At 39.2% G+C, this 14193-nt stretch overlaps 1 protein-coding gene across 8 annotated transcripts in view; it reads left to right on the top strand.

The window, feature by feature from the left end:
- The window catches only part of PPP1R12B (protein phosphatase 1 regulatory subunit 12B), a 266457-nt gene that overhangs the window by 112867 nt on the left and 139397 nt on the right, over positions 1-14193 (top strand). For 5 of the 8 annotated variants that reach the window (XM_049858426.1, XM_049858427.1, XM_049858428.1 and 2 more), the window contains exons 12-14: positions 954-1079; positions 3569-3751; positions 7203-7385. In XM_049858426.1, the coding sequence (XP_049714383.1) occupies positions 954-1079; positions 3569-3751; positions 7203-7385 (492 nt within the window). Of the gene's footprint in view, positions 1-953; positions 1080-1608; positions 1650-3568; positions 3752-7202; positions 7386-14193 lie in introns of those variants that run through there. The other 3 variants (XM_049858432.1, XM_049858425.1, XM_049858429.1) reach the window with 2 other exon arrangements.

Below are 14193 nucleotides of genomic sequence, written 5' to 3' on the forward strand. Positions count from 1 at the left end.
AATAGTTTTAGTCCACCAGTGGGCTCTGTAAAGGTAGGGTCTATTTCTGTCTGTTTTGTCAAGTACCCCTAGTGCCTTCCACATAGTAAACACTAAAAAATATTTTTATTTAGTTGAATTGATCAATTTCTAATTTGCAAGTAGATAAAATTCAAAGTCTTCGTCATCAGTTAAAATGAACATAAGGATTTTGAAGTATTGCTGCATCTCAGAGCAGAACCCGATCTAGAGCCTTGTTTCTTAAAGTGTGGGCCTCAGACCAGCAGCGTCAGTATCTTGTGGGAGCTTGTTAGCATTCCAGAATCTCAGACCCCACCCTAGACCTGCTAGATTAGAATCTGCCCCTTAACAAGTTTCCCCAGGTGATTCTGTACACATTGAAGTTTGAGAAGGACCGCTCTAGAGAACCCATAGCTTTTGTAACAAAGACCCTGAATTACCAGCTGTGGACCAGAAACCCTATTACATCCCCTTCCTGGATGCCTTTTCATTTATACTGCTAAAGAGGCTTCCAACAAGTCCTCCTTCCCTTTCCCCTTCTGTGGTCACCTCTCTCCCTGAGAACAGACTCCCTCATCTCCCCCTACTGCTCCCTTCTCTGCTTATTTATGAGCAACCCACTCCTGAGGACTGGTTGCAAAGTTTTTTAAAAGAGGCGCGAAAGTGACTCCTCATTACAAAAGGGTTAGGAACCCTTGGCCTAAAGAATTTGGTGCTTACTGAAATTGGTTGGCTTCCAAGTTGATGAAAGAGGCAGACAGTAATACTCATCCTCTTTCTATACAGAGAACAGGTATATAAAACAGAAAATCGCCCGAAAAATGTGCCTGCTTATTTAGTCATCTCATAGTTTAACTATCTGGGTCTTCACTCCCAGTTTGCATTGTATCATTGACAAAAACTGATAGTAGAAGTCAGTGTTGTGTTGTGTTGTGTTTTTTCATGCCTCACAGAGAGTCAGCTGTTAATCTAGTGAGGAGTGGTTCCTACTCCCGACAGCTGCGGAGGGATGAAGCAAAGGGAAATGAAACCCCGGAAACAGTTGCTCCTTCCACCTATGTGTCAACGTACTTGAAAAGGTATCAGGCTCAAAGGGGTGGGAGATGATTTTTCCTCCACTCTGGCCATGGGAATATTTGTAATTGCATGCCTTTTTATATCCAATTAGCACCACAAAAATGAATCAAAAAATGAATTACTTTTATATTTCTTGGGATTAACATCCTGACTAATTTAATATTAAACTTAATTTATTCTCTTAACTGAATTAAAGTAAGCTACTTCCAAATTCTTACCCCAGATCTGAATTTATACTCCATCCTCTCAGTCCTATAAAAGTCTTCAACTGGAAATAACTTCTAGTAATCTCTGGACAGGACTGAATTTAAATTACCCTTGTCCAGTAGTCGGCTCTCCTTTTTCTAAAACCAGAGTAGTTCTCATCTCAAGCTTTATTTTTGGAGAGGGGGAAAAAGGGAGGGACACTATAGGGTGGAGATGGTTGGGAAATTGGGATAGTTGTGTATTGCATAAAGAAGTTTCATATTGAAGCCTGTTAATTTAGGGACTTGAGTTTTTTTTTTTTTTTATGACTTTAATGGCCCTCAGATCCATCAAGATGTGAAACTCGCAAGTTTGGTGCAGAGCAGGTACATGGGTTTCTTTCCTCTTTTCTCACCTATATTCCCTTTTCTGCAGTTATTTTCTTTGCCACTGACTAGCCAGTGACCAAAGCCCCTTTACCAGAGCCGTTACGCTACAAGATATACTGAATTAGAATTTTAATTTGAACTTTGCTGCTGGTGTGGAAGATTCTGATTTTCATTGCTTACTTTGAATTCTTTCTTCATTTCCTCTGACTTAACCCCTCCAACTGCTTTTTCCTGCCATCGCCTTCATCGTTAGGTTTCTAAGGTAATTGATTGGCTACCATGGAAGCAGGCTTTGGCCATAGACTATATGAGTAGATTAACTGTTTGGAATCAAAATTTATTTCCATTTCACAGGAAGAATCTTCTCCAGATCTTATCCAGTACTGTTCCCCAATGTGTGCACTGCCAACTAGTTACTGTCAGAACAAGGGAAGTAGTAAGCTATAAAATAAACAGCCACTGTTACCTTATAATGTTCTTCAGTTCTACAGATACATTCTGTAAGAAAGGGCTCAACTTTAAAAGTATACAAGTATAGCTCAGTTATCTCATGGAAGCTTTATTACACAAACTATGTGTTTTTGGCTTAATGAGGCTATTACCTATTTATTTTAAAGGCTAAGGCCTTGGTCTACTAGATATACTGTTATTGTATACGGTTGAATCCAAGACCAAGAAATCTTTTCTAAGGAATTAACGTTCTAGATCTAGGAGAGAAAGTTTCCATTTAATTTCAGGCATGGAATTATTTTATAATGTGGTTGTTGACTTTTGTGATCCAAATCATCAGTTATATGGGTTGGGTGAGTAGCGTTTGCTTTGATAGATGTAGTCTGACAGAGTTATGGTGAATAGAGGAAAAGAGGGTCTGCCTCTGTTTAGGGTGGAAAACATTCTTAATTATGTGAGCACTTTTGAGGAAATATATACAGCTTGCTTCGTACCTTGGATTTCTAAAGCTCTTCTTCTCCCTGTATAACCCTAACGTACTTTTTGATTTTACAAAGTCCTGCCTTATGATCTTTTCAGGATGAAAGAATCATATGCCATCACCATTTAAAAATGAAAGCATGAGTAGAAATTTGTCACTCTTGGTCTGTGCCAAACCTTGGCATACTTTCCATTTTCTAGCTCATCTCTTGTCTTTAGGCAGGAATTCCTTTCACATGGCACAGTAAAATGCCTCTTTTCCGAAGAAGGCCCCTAGGTTTTTTTGGTCACTTGCTCAAATGTCTTATTACTATTATAGTCAAGAAACATTTGTAAAATTCTAACCCAAGTGATTTATGTCTGCACTTGAGATAGTTCTCAACTGTCTTCAGTTGAAACAAGGAAAATCGTTCTATTGCTCATATAATAATACTTTCTAGGCTTAAAGACTTTAAATCCTCCCAAAGGCATTTTTGCTTTAGGCTAAATAATTGCAGTTCCCGAAGTCATTTTTGCCCAGAACTCCCCTGTTCTTCTGCACTCTTCTAATTTTGAATCTCTACTCTGAAACCTCCTTCAAATCTCTGGTCTTACTTCAGCGTTTTTAGTGCTACTTCTACGTCAAGCAGACATTTGAGGGTGCATGATTTTTTGCCTTGGGGTTGTTGGGAATTGTTTTTTCTAATAAAATTATTGTATTTCCTAATGTTTTTTCCTTTCTTAGCCTCTACCCTTGTCAAATATTCCACTCTCCCGCTTTCCCTTGTTACATATCTCTCCTTCACATTCCGTCACTCTTTTGGATGATTGACAGTTGCCTGCTTGCTGCCAGTGACCCAGCTCTAGCTGGAGTTGATCACTCCCAGTTGTCATACTCTCTCTGGCCTATATTCCTTTTAAGTGCACAATCTGGGTGGGAAGGCGGTGCTGGGAAATGGTGGGTGAGCAACATGTCCTGAAGGAAGTGACTGTGTGCTATTTTGCAGTGCTTCATTTGGTAGAAGTAGTGACCCCACCAGTCCCTACATTTCAGCCAATCGCAATTCATCTCCTGCTACCTCACCCATTACCACTGGTTCATCTACCTCTCAGGGCTGCCAGGGGCAACCTGCCTCTTCTTGCCCTGCACCAATCAGTGCAAACACTACTGCATCTGTACACCATGGCAGGTAAGGCTTCTTGGAGCCATTTGAGTTGTAGTCATCAAAGTTAATGCCTCTGGACACAGTATGGGATTTGAACCAGGGACTTTGTCACTATAGAAGCAAGTTTGAGTTCCTGCATGAATGTCTGTAATTTAATGAGGTTGCTTTAGCTTTAACTTGTAGCAGCTGGCCAACAGTTGCTCACTGAATAATTGCAGAGTATGTGTGTCCTTGGTGTTTAGGCATCAACTTAATATGACTGCTTTCGTCTCTCAAAAACATCTCTTTCTTACTAGTTGTGATTAAAATTTAAGGTCATACTATTGTGGTACATCAAGTATTAAAAATAATCCCATGTTTCACTTATATTAATTTTCTAGTAATTACGGGTAAGAATCTCTTGGATTTAGTCTTTTTTGGAAGATGGCATTTAAACCCAAATCCGAAGGAAACCTAACTCTTGTTCCATAAGCTTCCTGTAGCTTTCTGAAAATTCCTAGCCAATGGGAGTGTTTTGGTGGAAACACTTTGGTAGGAGAGAGATTTGTGTTTATCTAAATTTTGTTCTTGGAGTAGTGTCTTTTTGTGGTTTCTAGTTCCCTGAATAGGTAGCATGGGCAGAATGTCATTGTGCAAGTGCAGCAGGCCTTTAAGTGTTGTTTATAATCCACTGGGTGTGGTCAGAGACCTTTTTGCTTTTGAGTGTGGCAAAGGGACTTATTTTTTAGTGGGGAGGTCTTTTGTTTCTGCATCTGAGACAAAAAAAAGAAAAAATAATGATAGTGTTGCTCTACAAGAATACCCATAATGGCGGTGCTTGATTGGTATTTGACAGTTTACCAGATTTCTTCCCCTAAAATGAATGATGATCACTTATTTGACAGAAGGGACAGGATTATTAATAATAATACCTTATAACTACATAAAAATTTATTAGATCTTCATAGTAATCCAGTTACACATAGGCATGGTAGGTAGTATCCTCATAGATGAAGACACTGAAACATGGGGAGGTTACTCGGTTAACTGTTAAGAGAGAGGGCTGGGGAAAGTGACAAGAGATCACTCCTTTACTGATGACAGCTGCCATTTGTTGAACCCTGTTACATGCCAGGCATTGAGTTAGGTAATACACAAAAATCATATCGAGATTTTGTTTACCCACATGTAACAGTAAATCCAAATAATAGTGGCTTAAGTAAGATAAAAGTTTATTTTTTTTTTTCTCCACTTAAGAGAGCCCAGAAATAGAACTGGTACAACAGCTCCAAGGTCATTAAAGGATCCAGGTTCCTTCTGTCTTTCTGTTCCACAGTGCTGAGATCATGCCTTCCATCTCCATGGGTTGCTTTATGATCTGAAGTAGCTGCTGGAGCTCTTGCCATCATGGCTGCATTCTAGGCAGAAAGGAGGAAGGGGGAAGGGGACAAAGAGGACATGCTTCAGAACTGAGAATTTTCCCACAAGCACTTACCCAACAGTTTTCTGCTTATGTCTCACATAACCTCTAGAAGCTAGGGAAACTTTGGGAAATGTGGATTTTTAACTAGGTACATCATTGCCTTCAGTAACACAGAGGTTTTGTTAATGAGGAAGAAAGGGAGGATGGATATGGGTTAGGAAACTAGCTGTCTCAGGCACACATGTATTATGTATAGTCTCACAAAGGCCCCTCCAGTGTAGAGGTATTATTGTCACTTTATAGATAAGGATATTGAGACCAAAGTTTAATCATCTGCCTGAGGTCACACAGCTGGTAAGGAACTGAGATAGGAGCTGAACCCAAGTCTGTGTATTTGGAAGCTCTTGGCCATTTCATTATTGTGTTCCAAGCACTATATTAAGTGTTCTACATATATTATTTTATTTAATCGTCACAGGAACCCTGTGTTTTAGGGTATCATTATCCCCATTTTACAGAAGAGATTAGAGAGGTGACGTTGGCTTAAATTTAGCCACGAGTAGTTTCAAAGCCCCTGTTTATTCTACTCCATTGGGCAGCCCCTACTCCCTCCTCTGAAGCTTTTCCTAGTCTGCTCCTGACAATCTACTTGTCCAATTATGCCACATTTCAAAATAATGGTAAAGATTCTATCATGTACTTTAGTAAAATAAATCCCTGGCATTTTTATATCATCAGAAATAGTTTCATTGTTATTATTTCATTTCATCACAACAACCTGCAGTACTATGGCAGAGAGAACAAAACACGGCATTAACCTAAAAACAACTTTATTTTAGGCTTTCGATAAGTGTATTTTTTTGTAGCTTTGTTTCTGGGTAATTTTGTTAGTGCTTCCTGACAACTCATGTATCTTGTAAGTCTGAGGAATTATTTGCCTTCAATTTTTAAATCCAAAAATGAATATAAAACTTCACCTTTTTTCTAAGCCATTAATTTCTCCTGGAGTAATGTCTTGTATGTTTTAGATACCACTGCCATCTTCAAAAGTGTTCTATTTTTATATTTGCATCTAGGGCCCATATTTAGATTTTTGTAATCTGATTATTTTTTCCAAGTTTACTCTAATAATGGGATTATTTGGAAGTCAGTTTACAGCTTTTTATAAACATTTCTGGTCATAATTGTATGTAGGTGAAAAAATAGGTTTTAAAAAAATTCATGCTTTTCCCATCTCTGAGTATCAATTTTGGGTCTCTGTTACCCCAGCAACAAGCTGTGACATCACAAATGATAGCTTTTTGGGTGGAGAGCCAATGGGTTGCTCCCAATTCCTTTAAGAAACAAAGATCTTGTTTTTGCGTAGACGAGTTTAATTACACAGCTTGCTTTTTTGAGAATATCCTTCGTTAAGGTTACATATAGAATCCTAGTAGTTTTTGTTTGAGTTTCTCACTTACGCAGTTATGAACAGACAGACACTCGGCTGAGCGGCGAGGGCGTAGTTGCTGAGCTAGGCAAGGGAGAGCTAAACACACTGAGGTTGCAGAGCATTCACTGAGTGTCTCTGGATAACCCAAGAAGATGGTCTTCACATCTAGACTGAGGACTACCACACAGACACCCACTGCCAAGAATTAAAGGGCAGATGGAGACTCATATTGTAAGTGATTTGAGCGTCTTTTTCATGTATGCACGTATAGGGACCAGACGGTATTGAGGAGTCGTCTCAAGCACCCTTGCATGTGTCACTGTCTTGCCTGGCACCATAGCTAAGGCTTTGTTGATTTATTTATTTAGTCTCAGGCAAAAATATCTCATAAAATAGAACTCCTTGGACAGAAGATAGGAGATTGAATGTGTGTTGATATATTGATACTGTTCCAAGATTTAAGGTCTCAGAATTTAAAAAACCAACCAACCAACCCACCAAAAAAAAAAAAAAAAAAAAAACGAGCAAGAAAATGTTCTAGTTAAACCTAACAATCTCTAACCCTTCTGTCTCTGTGCCAGCTCTTCGTTGTGTAGCAAGCGTGGCCATTCTTTTTCTGCTTGTGTCTTTTTTCATTTCAGGACTCCCTACAAACCCCAGGCTGACTCGACAGCAGAGAAAACAGCAGACAATGTCTCTTCTAGCACCCCTCTCTGCGTGATCACCAATCGCCCCCCACCTAGCACTGCCAATGGGGTCACAGCTGCCAGTGTGCTCTCAACTACTGGGACAGACTCGTCCGTGGAAGCCAGGGAGAAGAGGAGGTATGCTGTGTCAGTGATTAATTTGTGGGGTTCTATGAAGAGGAGGAGATAAAGGAATGGGTGTGAATTTCCCCAATCTCAAATAAATTTATTAAAGCAGATCTTTATATTATAGTTTGGATTCTGTCTTTTGCCTCCGGGAAGTTTTGGGTGGAAATCTTAATTACTTCTGATTATTTGACATAGATACTAATTGTATGGTGAATATGCTGTTGTTGTCAGCTGTCATCTAGTCTGCCTCAGACTCGTAGCGACCCCCGTGCACAACAGGATCAGACCGTCGTGATCCATAGGATTTTCAGGCATATCTTTTTTTTAATTTGTCTGGTGAGGGAGAAAATCGTCAGACATTATTTCCCCGTTTTGTGATGGAGAACCAGAAGCATGGAGAAGGATCTCTTGTTTTGTTTGGGGTTATCCATGACAACTTTTCTGGCAGCAAAGAGAAGCAACGTTATGATTAAAGGCTCAGAGAAACTGAGTTAGGATATGCAGTTTTAATTAATGCATTTGAAAAGAATGCTAGAAAAGGAAACGCTAGTACAGTAAACCCTTCGAAAGCCGGAGTCTCTGTAAGGCGGAAACCTGTTAGAGAAGAAAAACTCATACTTTCCACTAAAACAAGTGATAGAAAAGTGGTAAGACTGCACCCTGTGAAAGGCGGAAAACTTTCAAGACCCAAAAAAACAAGGCAGACCCATCGAGTTCTGGCTCTCACAGATTTTGCTGTATCTTATCGTATGGTGTAAGGATAGTGACAGGCTGTTCTGCAATTTCTTTAGAAAGAAATTGTGAGAGAGTGGTTCTGAATTGACATGGGAGAGATTTTAGATAGAAGCTAAGAAGAACTTTTGGTTATCAGAGCTAAGAAACCTTGGAAGATGTGACCAAGGTAGAATGTACAGTTATCTTCTGCTTTAATAGATGTAAAAACTAGACTGCACTCCATTTGGGGATTTCAGATCTACTTAAAGACTGAGGCATGATTACCTCTTTTTTAAGAGTAGAAAACAGGTGAAATCTTATAAAAATTTAGATTTGCTTGACTTAATTTTACTTTGATTATCCAAAGGAAGATTTTATGTTTATGAATACATATGTATGTAATAAGTCAAGAAATCTTATCATTTACAAGATACAATAAGATTTTTTAAAGTAATATTTTAATGTGTTTTCAGTGAAAGTTTATGTAACAAATTAGGCTCCCATTTGACAATTTCTATACAAATTGTTCAGTGACATTAGTCTCATTTTCACAGTGTTAGCATTCTTTTTGTGTTCCAGTTGTTTCGTTTCCAATACTCTAGTTTCCCTGCCCCATTATATTCTCATCTTTGCTTTTGAGTGACCTTTTTGTCTCATATGGCTGTTTTTTTAACGGAGCACCATACTCACAGGTAATATCCTTTATTTTGTATGCCAGTTTGTTATTTCACTAAAAGGTGACCTCAGGAGATAGTTTTGGTTCAAGGTTTAAAGAGTATCTCACGGCAGTAATCTCAGGGAGTCCCCTAGTCTCAGCTGATCCAGTAAGTCTGGAGTTTTTAAGAATTTGAGTTCTGCATTTTTCTCCCATTCTTTTGGGGTCCATCTGTTATGGCCCTGATCAGAATGGTCAGTAGTGGTAGCTGGGCACCATCTAGGTCTTCTGTTCTCAGGTTAAAAGAGGCCATGTCTTGTGTAGGCTATTAGCCCTATAGACTAGTTTCTTCTCTGAAACTTTGGTTTCTTTCTTTCTCTTTTGCTCCGGACTAGTAGAGACCAATAGTTGTATCTTAGATGGCTACTTGTAAGCTTTTAAGACTCCAGATGCTTCTCCTTTGACTAGGATGCAGAATGTGAACTTTGTGAACTGTATTATGCCAATTGACTGAGCTGTCCCATGAGACTAAGGTCCTAAGCCTTCAAACCCAGAAAACCAGTCTCACAAGGTATTTGGTTATATCTGAGAAGTACCTGTAACTGTGTCCTCTGTGAATATACATGCATGCACACACATATCTGTATGTACTCATACATATGGATACTTCTCGTACACATATATGCCTATATACATGCATATGTGACCATACATTCGTTTTTCAGTATTGTTGAAATTATATATGCCATATTCTTTACCACAAAGATTCTTTTCTTTTGTGTGCTTCTTAGTGACATCGTTTACTCTGGTCAAGCTGTGCTCATTACAGCCACACCCAGTGCTACTTTTCCCATCATCAAAAATAACAAGTATCTGCAATCTAGAGAGTGATTCACCGTTCCCTCCCACCCATCCCTGGTAACCACCAGTGACCATTGGTCTCTGTATATATTTCTACTCTTGTCTTATAAAAGTGGAAAGAGTTGCTGTAGACTTTTTAGATGTTTGTTCATTATAAAGACGACTCTAACATACATGTTTTGAGAAAGAATAGAAGTGAGATGCTAAGTGAGTAGAAAAATAGTGTTTTTCTTTCTTCTTTTCTCCTGCCTTCCCTGCCTACCTTCTTTTGTTCATTTCTTTACACAAATTTTTTCAAATTTAATTTTCTAGGCTAACAGATTTCAGACGCAGCCGTTGTCCTCTTTTAATTGGTTCCCATCCAAGGTAGTATTAATACATCAATCTCAGACATTTAATGCTTGTGTATTTAATAGCTCAGATGTCATTTAGATGCTATTAGTTTCACTTAGAAGCTAAATATAAAAGTAATATTTTTTACTTGCTGAAAAAAACTCCTTAAAACATCTTTCTGAGCTGAGAGGAGGAAAACAAGTTAAATCGTCATTAAGATCATGATTCCTGAAATATTAATTACCTAGAGAAATTTAGAGAGACAGTTACTGCCTTCTGGGAATTTTGTAACCTAGAATCAATAAGATAATATATGCTGCAGATTTTTATTTTTGTTTTATAAGCTTTATTAAATTCCACAAACATTTATTGAGTACCTGTAAAATAACTAAGACATATTTCCTTAAGGAGCAGCAGATAGAAGAATAAAAATACTAAATCGAGATATTAATGAATTATAAGGTGAACATGGTATATCAAGTACAGGTCAAGATAAGTGCTTGTAAAGCATGACAACAAGATAAATAAATAGGAAGATAGTAGGTAAAGAACTGTTGGACTTAGCCACTTAATCTATACTAGCATTCATTTTTTTCAAAATATTAAGCACCTGCCATTGCTAGGTATACAGGCCCAGGCAATGCAGCAGTGAACCAGACATACATGATCTTAGCCTTTGGGAAGCTTATATGCTGGTGAAGAAGATGAACATTAAACAGACACTTAATTATGCTTGTAGCGTATACTGTGACAAAGCAGTATGAGTTGTCATGACAGTGTATTACAGAAGACCTGCCTTCTCTGGGGGATCAGAGAAGGCTACCCTAAGGGTGGGATGCTCAAACTGAGATCTGTAGGACAACAAATAGGTAGGTGAAGAGAAGGCAATGGGCATTCCAGCCAGAAAGTATGGCAGTTGAAAAGGCACTAGGTGGAGAGGCGCTTGGTCCTTTGGAGATACTGAAAGGGGGCACGGTCGGTGACTTTAGTGTAGAGAAGCAGGGAAAGAGTGGTCTAAAGTGAGGCTTGAGGAGTAGGTAGGAGCTATACGATGCAAGGTCAATAGTTAACGCTCAGGATTTTGGATTTATATGCTAAGAACCATGGGGAGCCACTGGAAGACTTTTTTTTTTTTTAAACGGTTTTATAGAGATATAATTCACATACAGTAAAATTCACCTGTTTGAAGTATATAATTCAGTGGTTTTTAGTAAAGTCACAGATACCTGCAACCATTACCATAGTCAATTTTAGAACATTTTCATAATCCCCAAAAAAAACCCTCCATCCCCCCCAGCCCTATGCATCCACTGATGTGTTTTCCGTCTCTATATATTTGCCGGAAACCCTGGTGGCATAGTTTTTAAGAGCTATGGCTGCTAACCAAAAGGTCAGCAGTTTGAATCCACCAGGTGCTCCTTGGAAACTCTATGGGGCGGTTCTCCTCCTTCCTATAGGGTTGCTATGAGCCGGAATCGACTCGACGGCAACAGGCTTGGTTTTGTTTTTTATATATTTACCTATTCCAAATATTTCATATAAATGGAATCATATAATATGTGGTGGTTTGTGACTGGCGCCTTTTGCTTAGCATAATGTTTTCAAGGTTCATCCAGGTCGTAACATGTACTTCATTCCCTTTTACTGTGAATACAACACATTTTATTTATGCATGTATCAGCTGACGAACATTTGGATTGTTTCCACTTTTGAAATGGTGCTATGCACATTTGTGTATTGATTTTTATGTGGACTTATGTTTTCATTTCCCTTGAGCATATAGGAGTGGATTTGCTGGATCATATGTCACTAGGAGGTTTTTAGCAAAAAGCACCATGATCTGATTAACATTTTTTAAAGTTCCGGCTTTTAAACTCTGCCTGCAGTGTTGTGTGTAAATTGGGTAGAGGAAAGGCATATGAGATATAATGGTGACTTGCACTGAGGTGGTGGTACAAGAAATGGAGAAAAATGAGTGGACTCAAAATATATTTAAGAGGGTGGTTCCAGCAACATGGTAGATGGAACTTATAAGGACCGTTTTTCCATTATAAAAGTAGAAAAATATAAGTGAGTTCAAAAGAAAGAAAGGGAACTACCAGGTGACAGAAAGTAAGAGAAACTCAAAAGTCGGAGTGGTTTAAGTGGCCCGGGCATGGTATAAGACCTATATGTAGACCTTGGGGTGTAGAAACTCAGATTTTAATGCCATCTGTGGGTATAGGAAGCATGGCTTTGGACCTGACTAGTCTGGGAACTGCAATGGAGACCCTGTCTAAAGCTGGAATTCTCAAAGGGCTCCCTGGTTCATGAAAAGGGTACTTTGCCCATGGCCCAAAGAAGTGACAAAGAAGGAGTCTATCCAAGGCTCTGGGGAGGGGCAGAAAAGCCTCTTGGGGGAAATTTCTCTACTCATATAGTTTGGAAATCCCAAGCCAGGAATTTAATAGAGAAACTTTGCCAGTGTTCTTGAATCTCTGTGGTCCTGGCACAAGCAAATTCAAAACCACCTTGAAGGAGCACATCTACAAGCAGGGTATAAGGAATTTCCATAAAAACGTTTCTACCAAAGATGAACTGTCATAACACATTATAAAACACTGAAGGAAATGAACTACCATGAAGCAGAGTCAACAGATGTAGGTTCTAAGATAGATTCATAGATATAGACAAGCAGGTAATAGAACTTTAAATGCACAACAGAAATTTCAAAATATTATCTGAGTTAAAAAAAAAATTGCAATCAAGCCAATTCCTACTCATAATGGCCCTATAGGACAGAGTAGAACTGCCCCATAGGGTTTCCAAGGAGCGGCTGGTGGATTCGAACTGCCGACCTTTTGGTTAGCAGCAATGCCAACCTTTAGGTTAGCAGCAGAGTTCTTAACTACTGTGCCACCAATAATTAGAAGTGAGCAGCTGTGCTAAAGGTAGACATAGGAACAGTTAGGTAAATGAATGAAGCATGGTTTTAAAAATATAAGATTTTGCAAATACAGTATTGTATCTATCATAAACCAAACCCACTGCCGTCGAGCTGATTCCGACTCATAGCGACCCTATAGGACAGAGTAGAACTGCCCCATAGAGTTTCCAAGGAGCACCTGGTGGATTCGAACTGCTGACCTCTTGGTTAGCAGCCGTAGCACTTAACCACTACGCCACCAGGGTTTCCGTATTTATTATAGAGGTCTGTTTAAATGGAAACCCACATATATAAAGCGTTCAATAACCATTTATCGAGAGACTACCATGTGCCAGGCACAGAAGTACTAAGGATACAAGGTCAAAGAAAATGTCTTTCCTGCCCTTGAGGAGCTTAAGTCTTTGTAGTGTGGGAAGGCAAACAAGTAAACCAGGTAGGACAGTACATTTGTGAAGCGCTGTGGTAAAGGTACGGGTAAGATTGCTATGGATGCGCAAAGGAGGCGAATCTAACTTAGATTGAGTAGGGTGACAGGGAAGGCTCACCAGAGGAGCTGACTGGAGTTGAATTTTGAAAGGCAACTGGAAGTTAGCTATAAGTAGTAACAGAAGGATGGTGCTTTAGAGGGAACACAAGAAGTTCAGGAAGCAAACAAGTTCAGCATGCCTAAAGCTGCGGGAAGGAAGGCCACTGTAGCATTTCTGAAAGTGTGTTTTGTGAAACAGATTTAGATTTGGGAGGGAAAGGACTCCATGGCCATATGAATTTGGGAAACACTGGGTTAAACAACGTTAGACAAGGTTACCCAAAAGCCTTCTCAGGATCACTCTTCTCCTGTGAAGGGGGTAGGGGAAGTTAAGAATTTGCAGCATTTTCCACACTTTGGAAATTGTGGATTAGAGAGGTAGGCAGGAACCGTATCATGGAGAATTTTGTCTATGGTATGCTAAAAACCTGGACTTTTATTCTTAAAGCTACTGAAGGATTTTAAGCAGGGGAATGACTTGATTGACTAAAGCACATCGTTTAAGCCTTTGCAAAATTAAAGCTGTTTAGTTTCTCCCTCTAGCCAAACATAAGCATAAAGAAAAAAATGAGATGTTTTGAAAACAGCTAAGTTTCCCTTCTGAAAGAGCTTGCTGTGTGCTAATTCTCTTGAAGCTGCAGTCCCTCTGTAATCAACTCGTCGTGGAAGCATCTTGACTCCTGCTGGGAAATCGTGGTGGAAGCTTGAAGCCTGTGTTCATGGGTCCAATTTGAACCAATTAGTGAGCATTGGGATAAACAGGGCTTTAAAACTGGCCGCAGCAAGACCCAACCAGTGGAAA

Source organism: Elephas maximus, chromosome 18 (assembly GCF_024166365.1).
Source record: "Elephas maximus indicus isolate mEleMax1 chromosome 18, mEleMax1 primary haplotype, whole genome shotgun sequence".
Classification (NCBI taxonomy): domain Eukaryota; kingdom Metazoa; phylum Chordata; class Mammalia; order Proboscidea; family Elephantidae; genus Elephas; species Elephas maximus.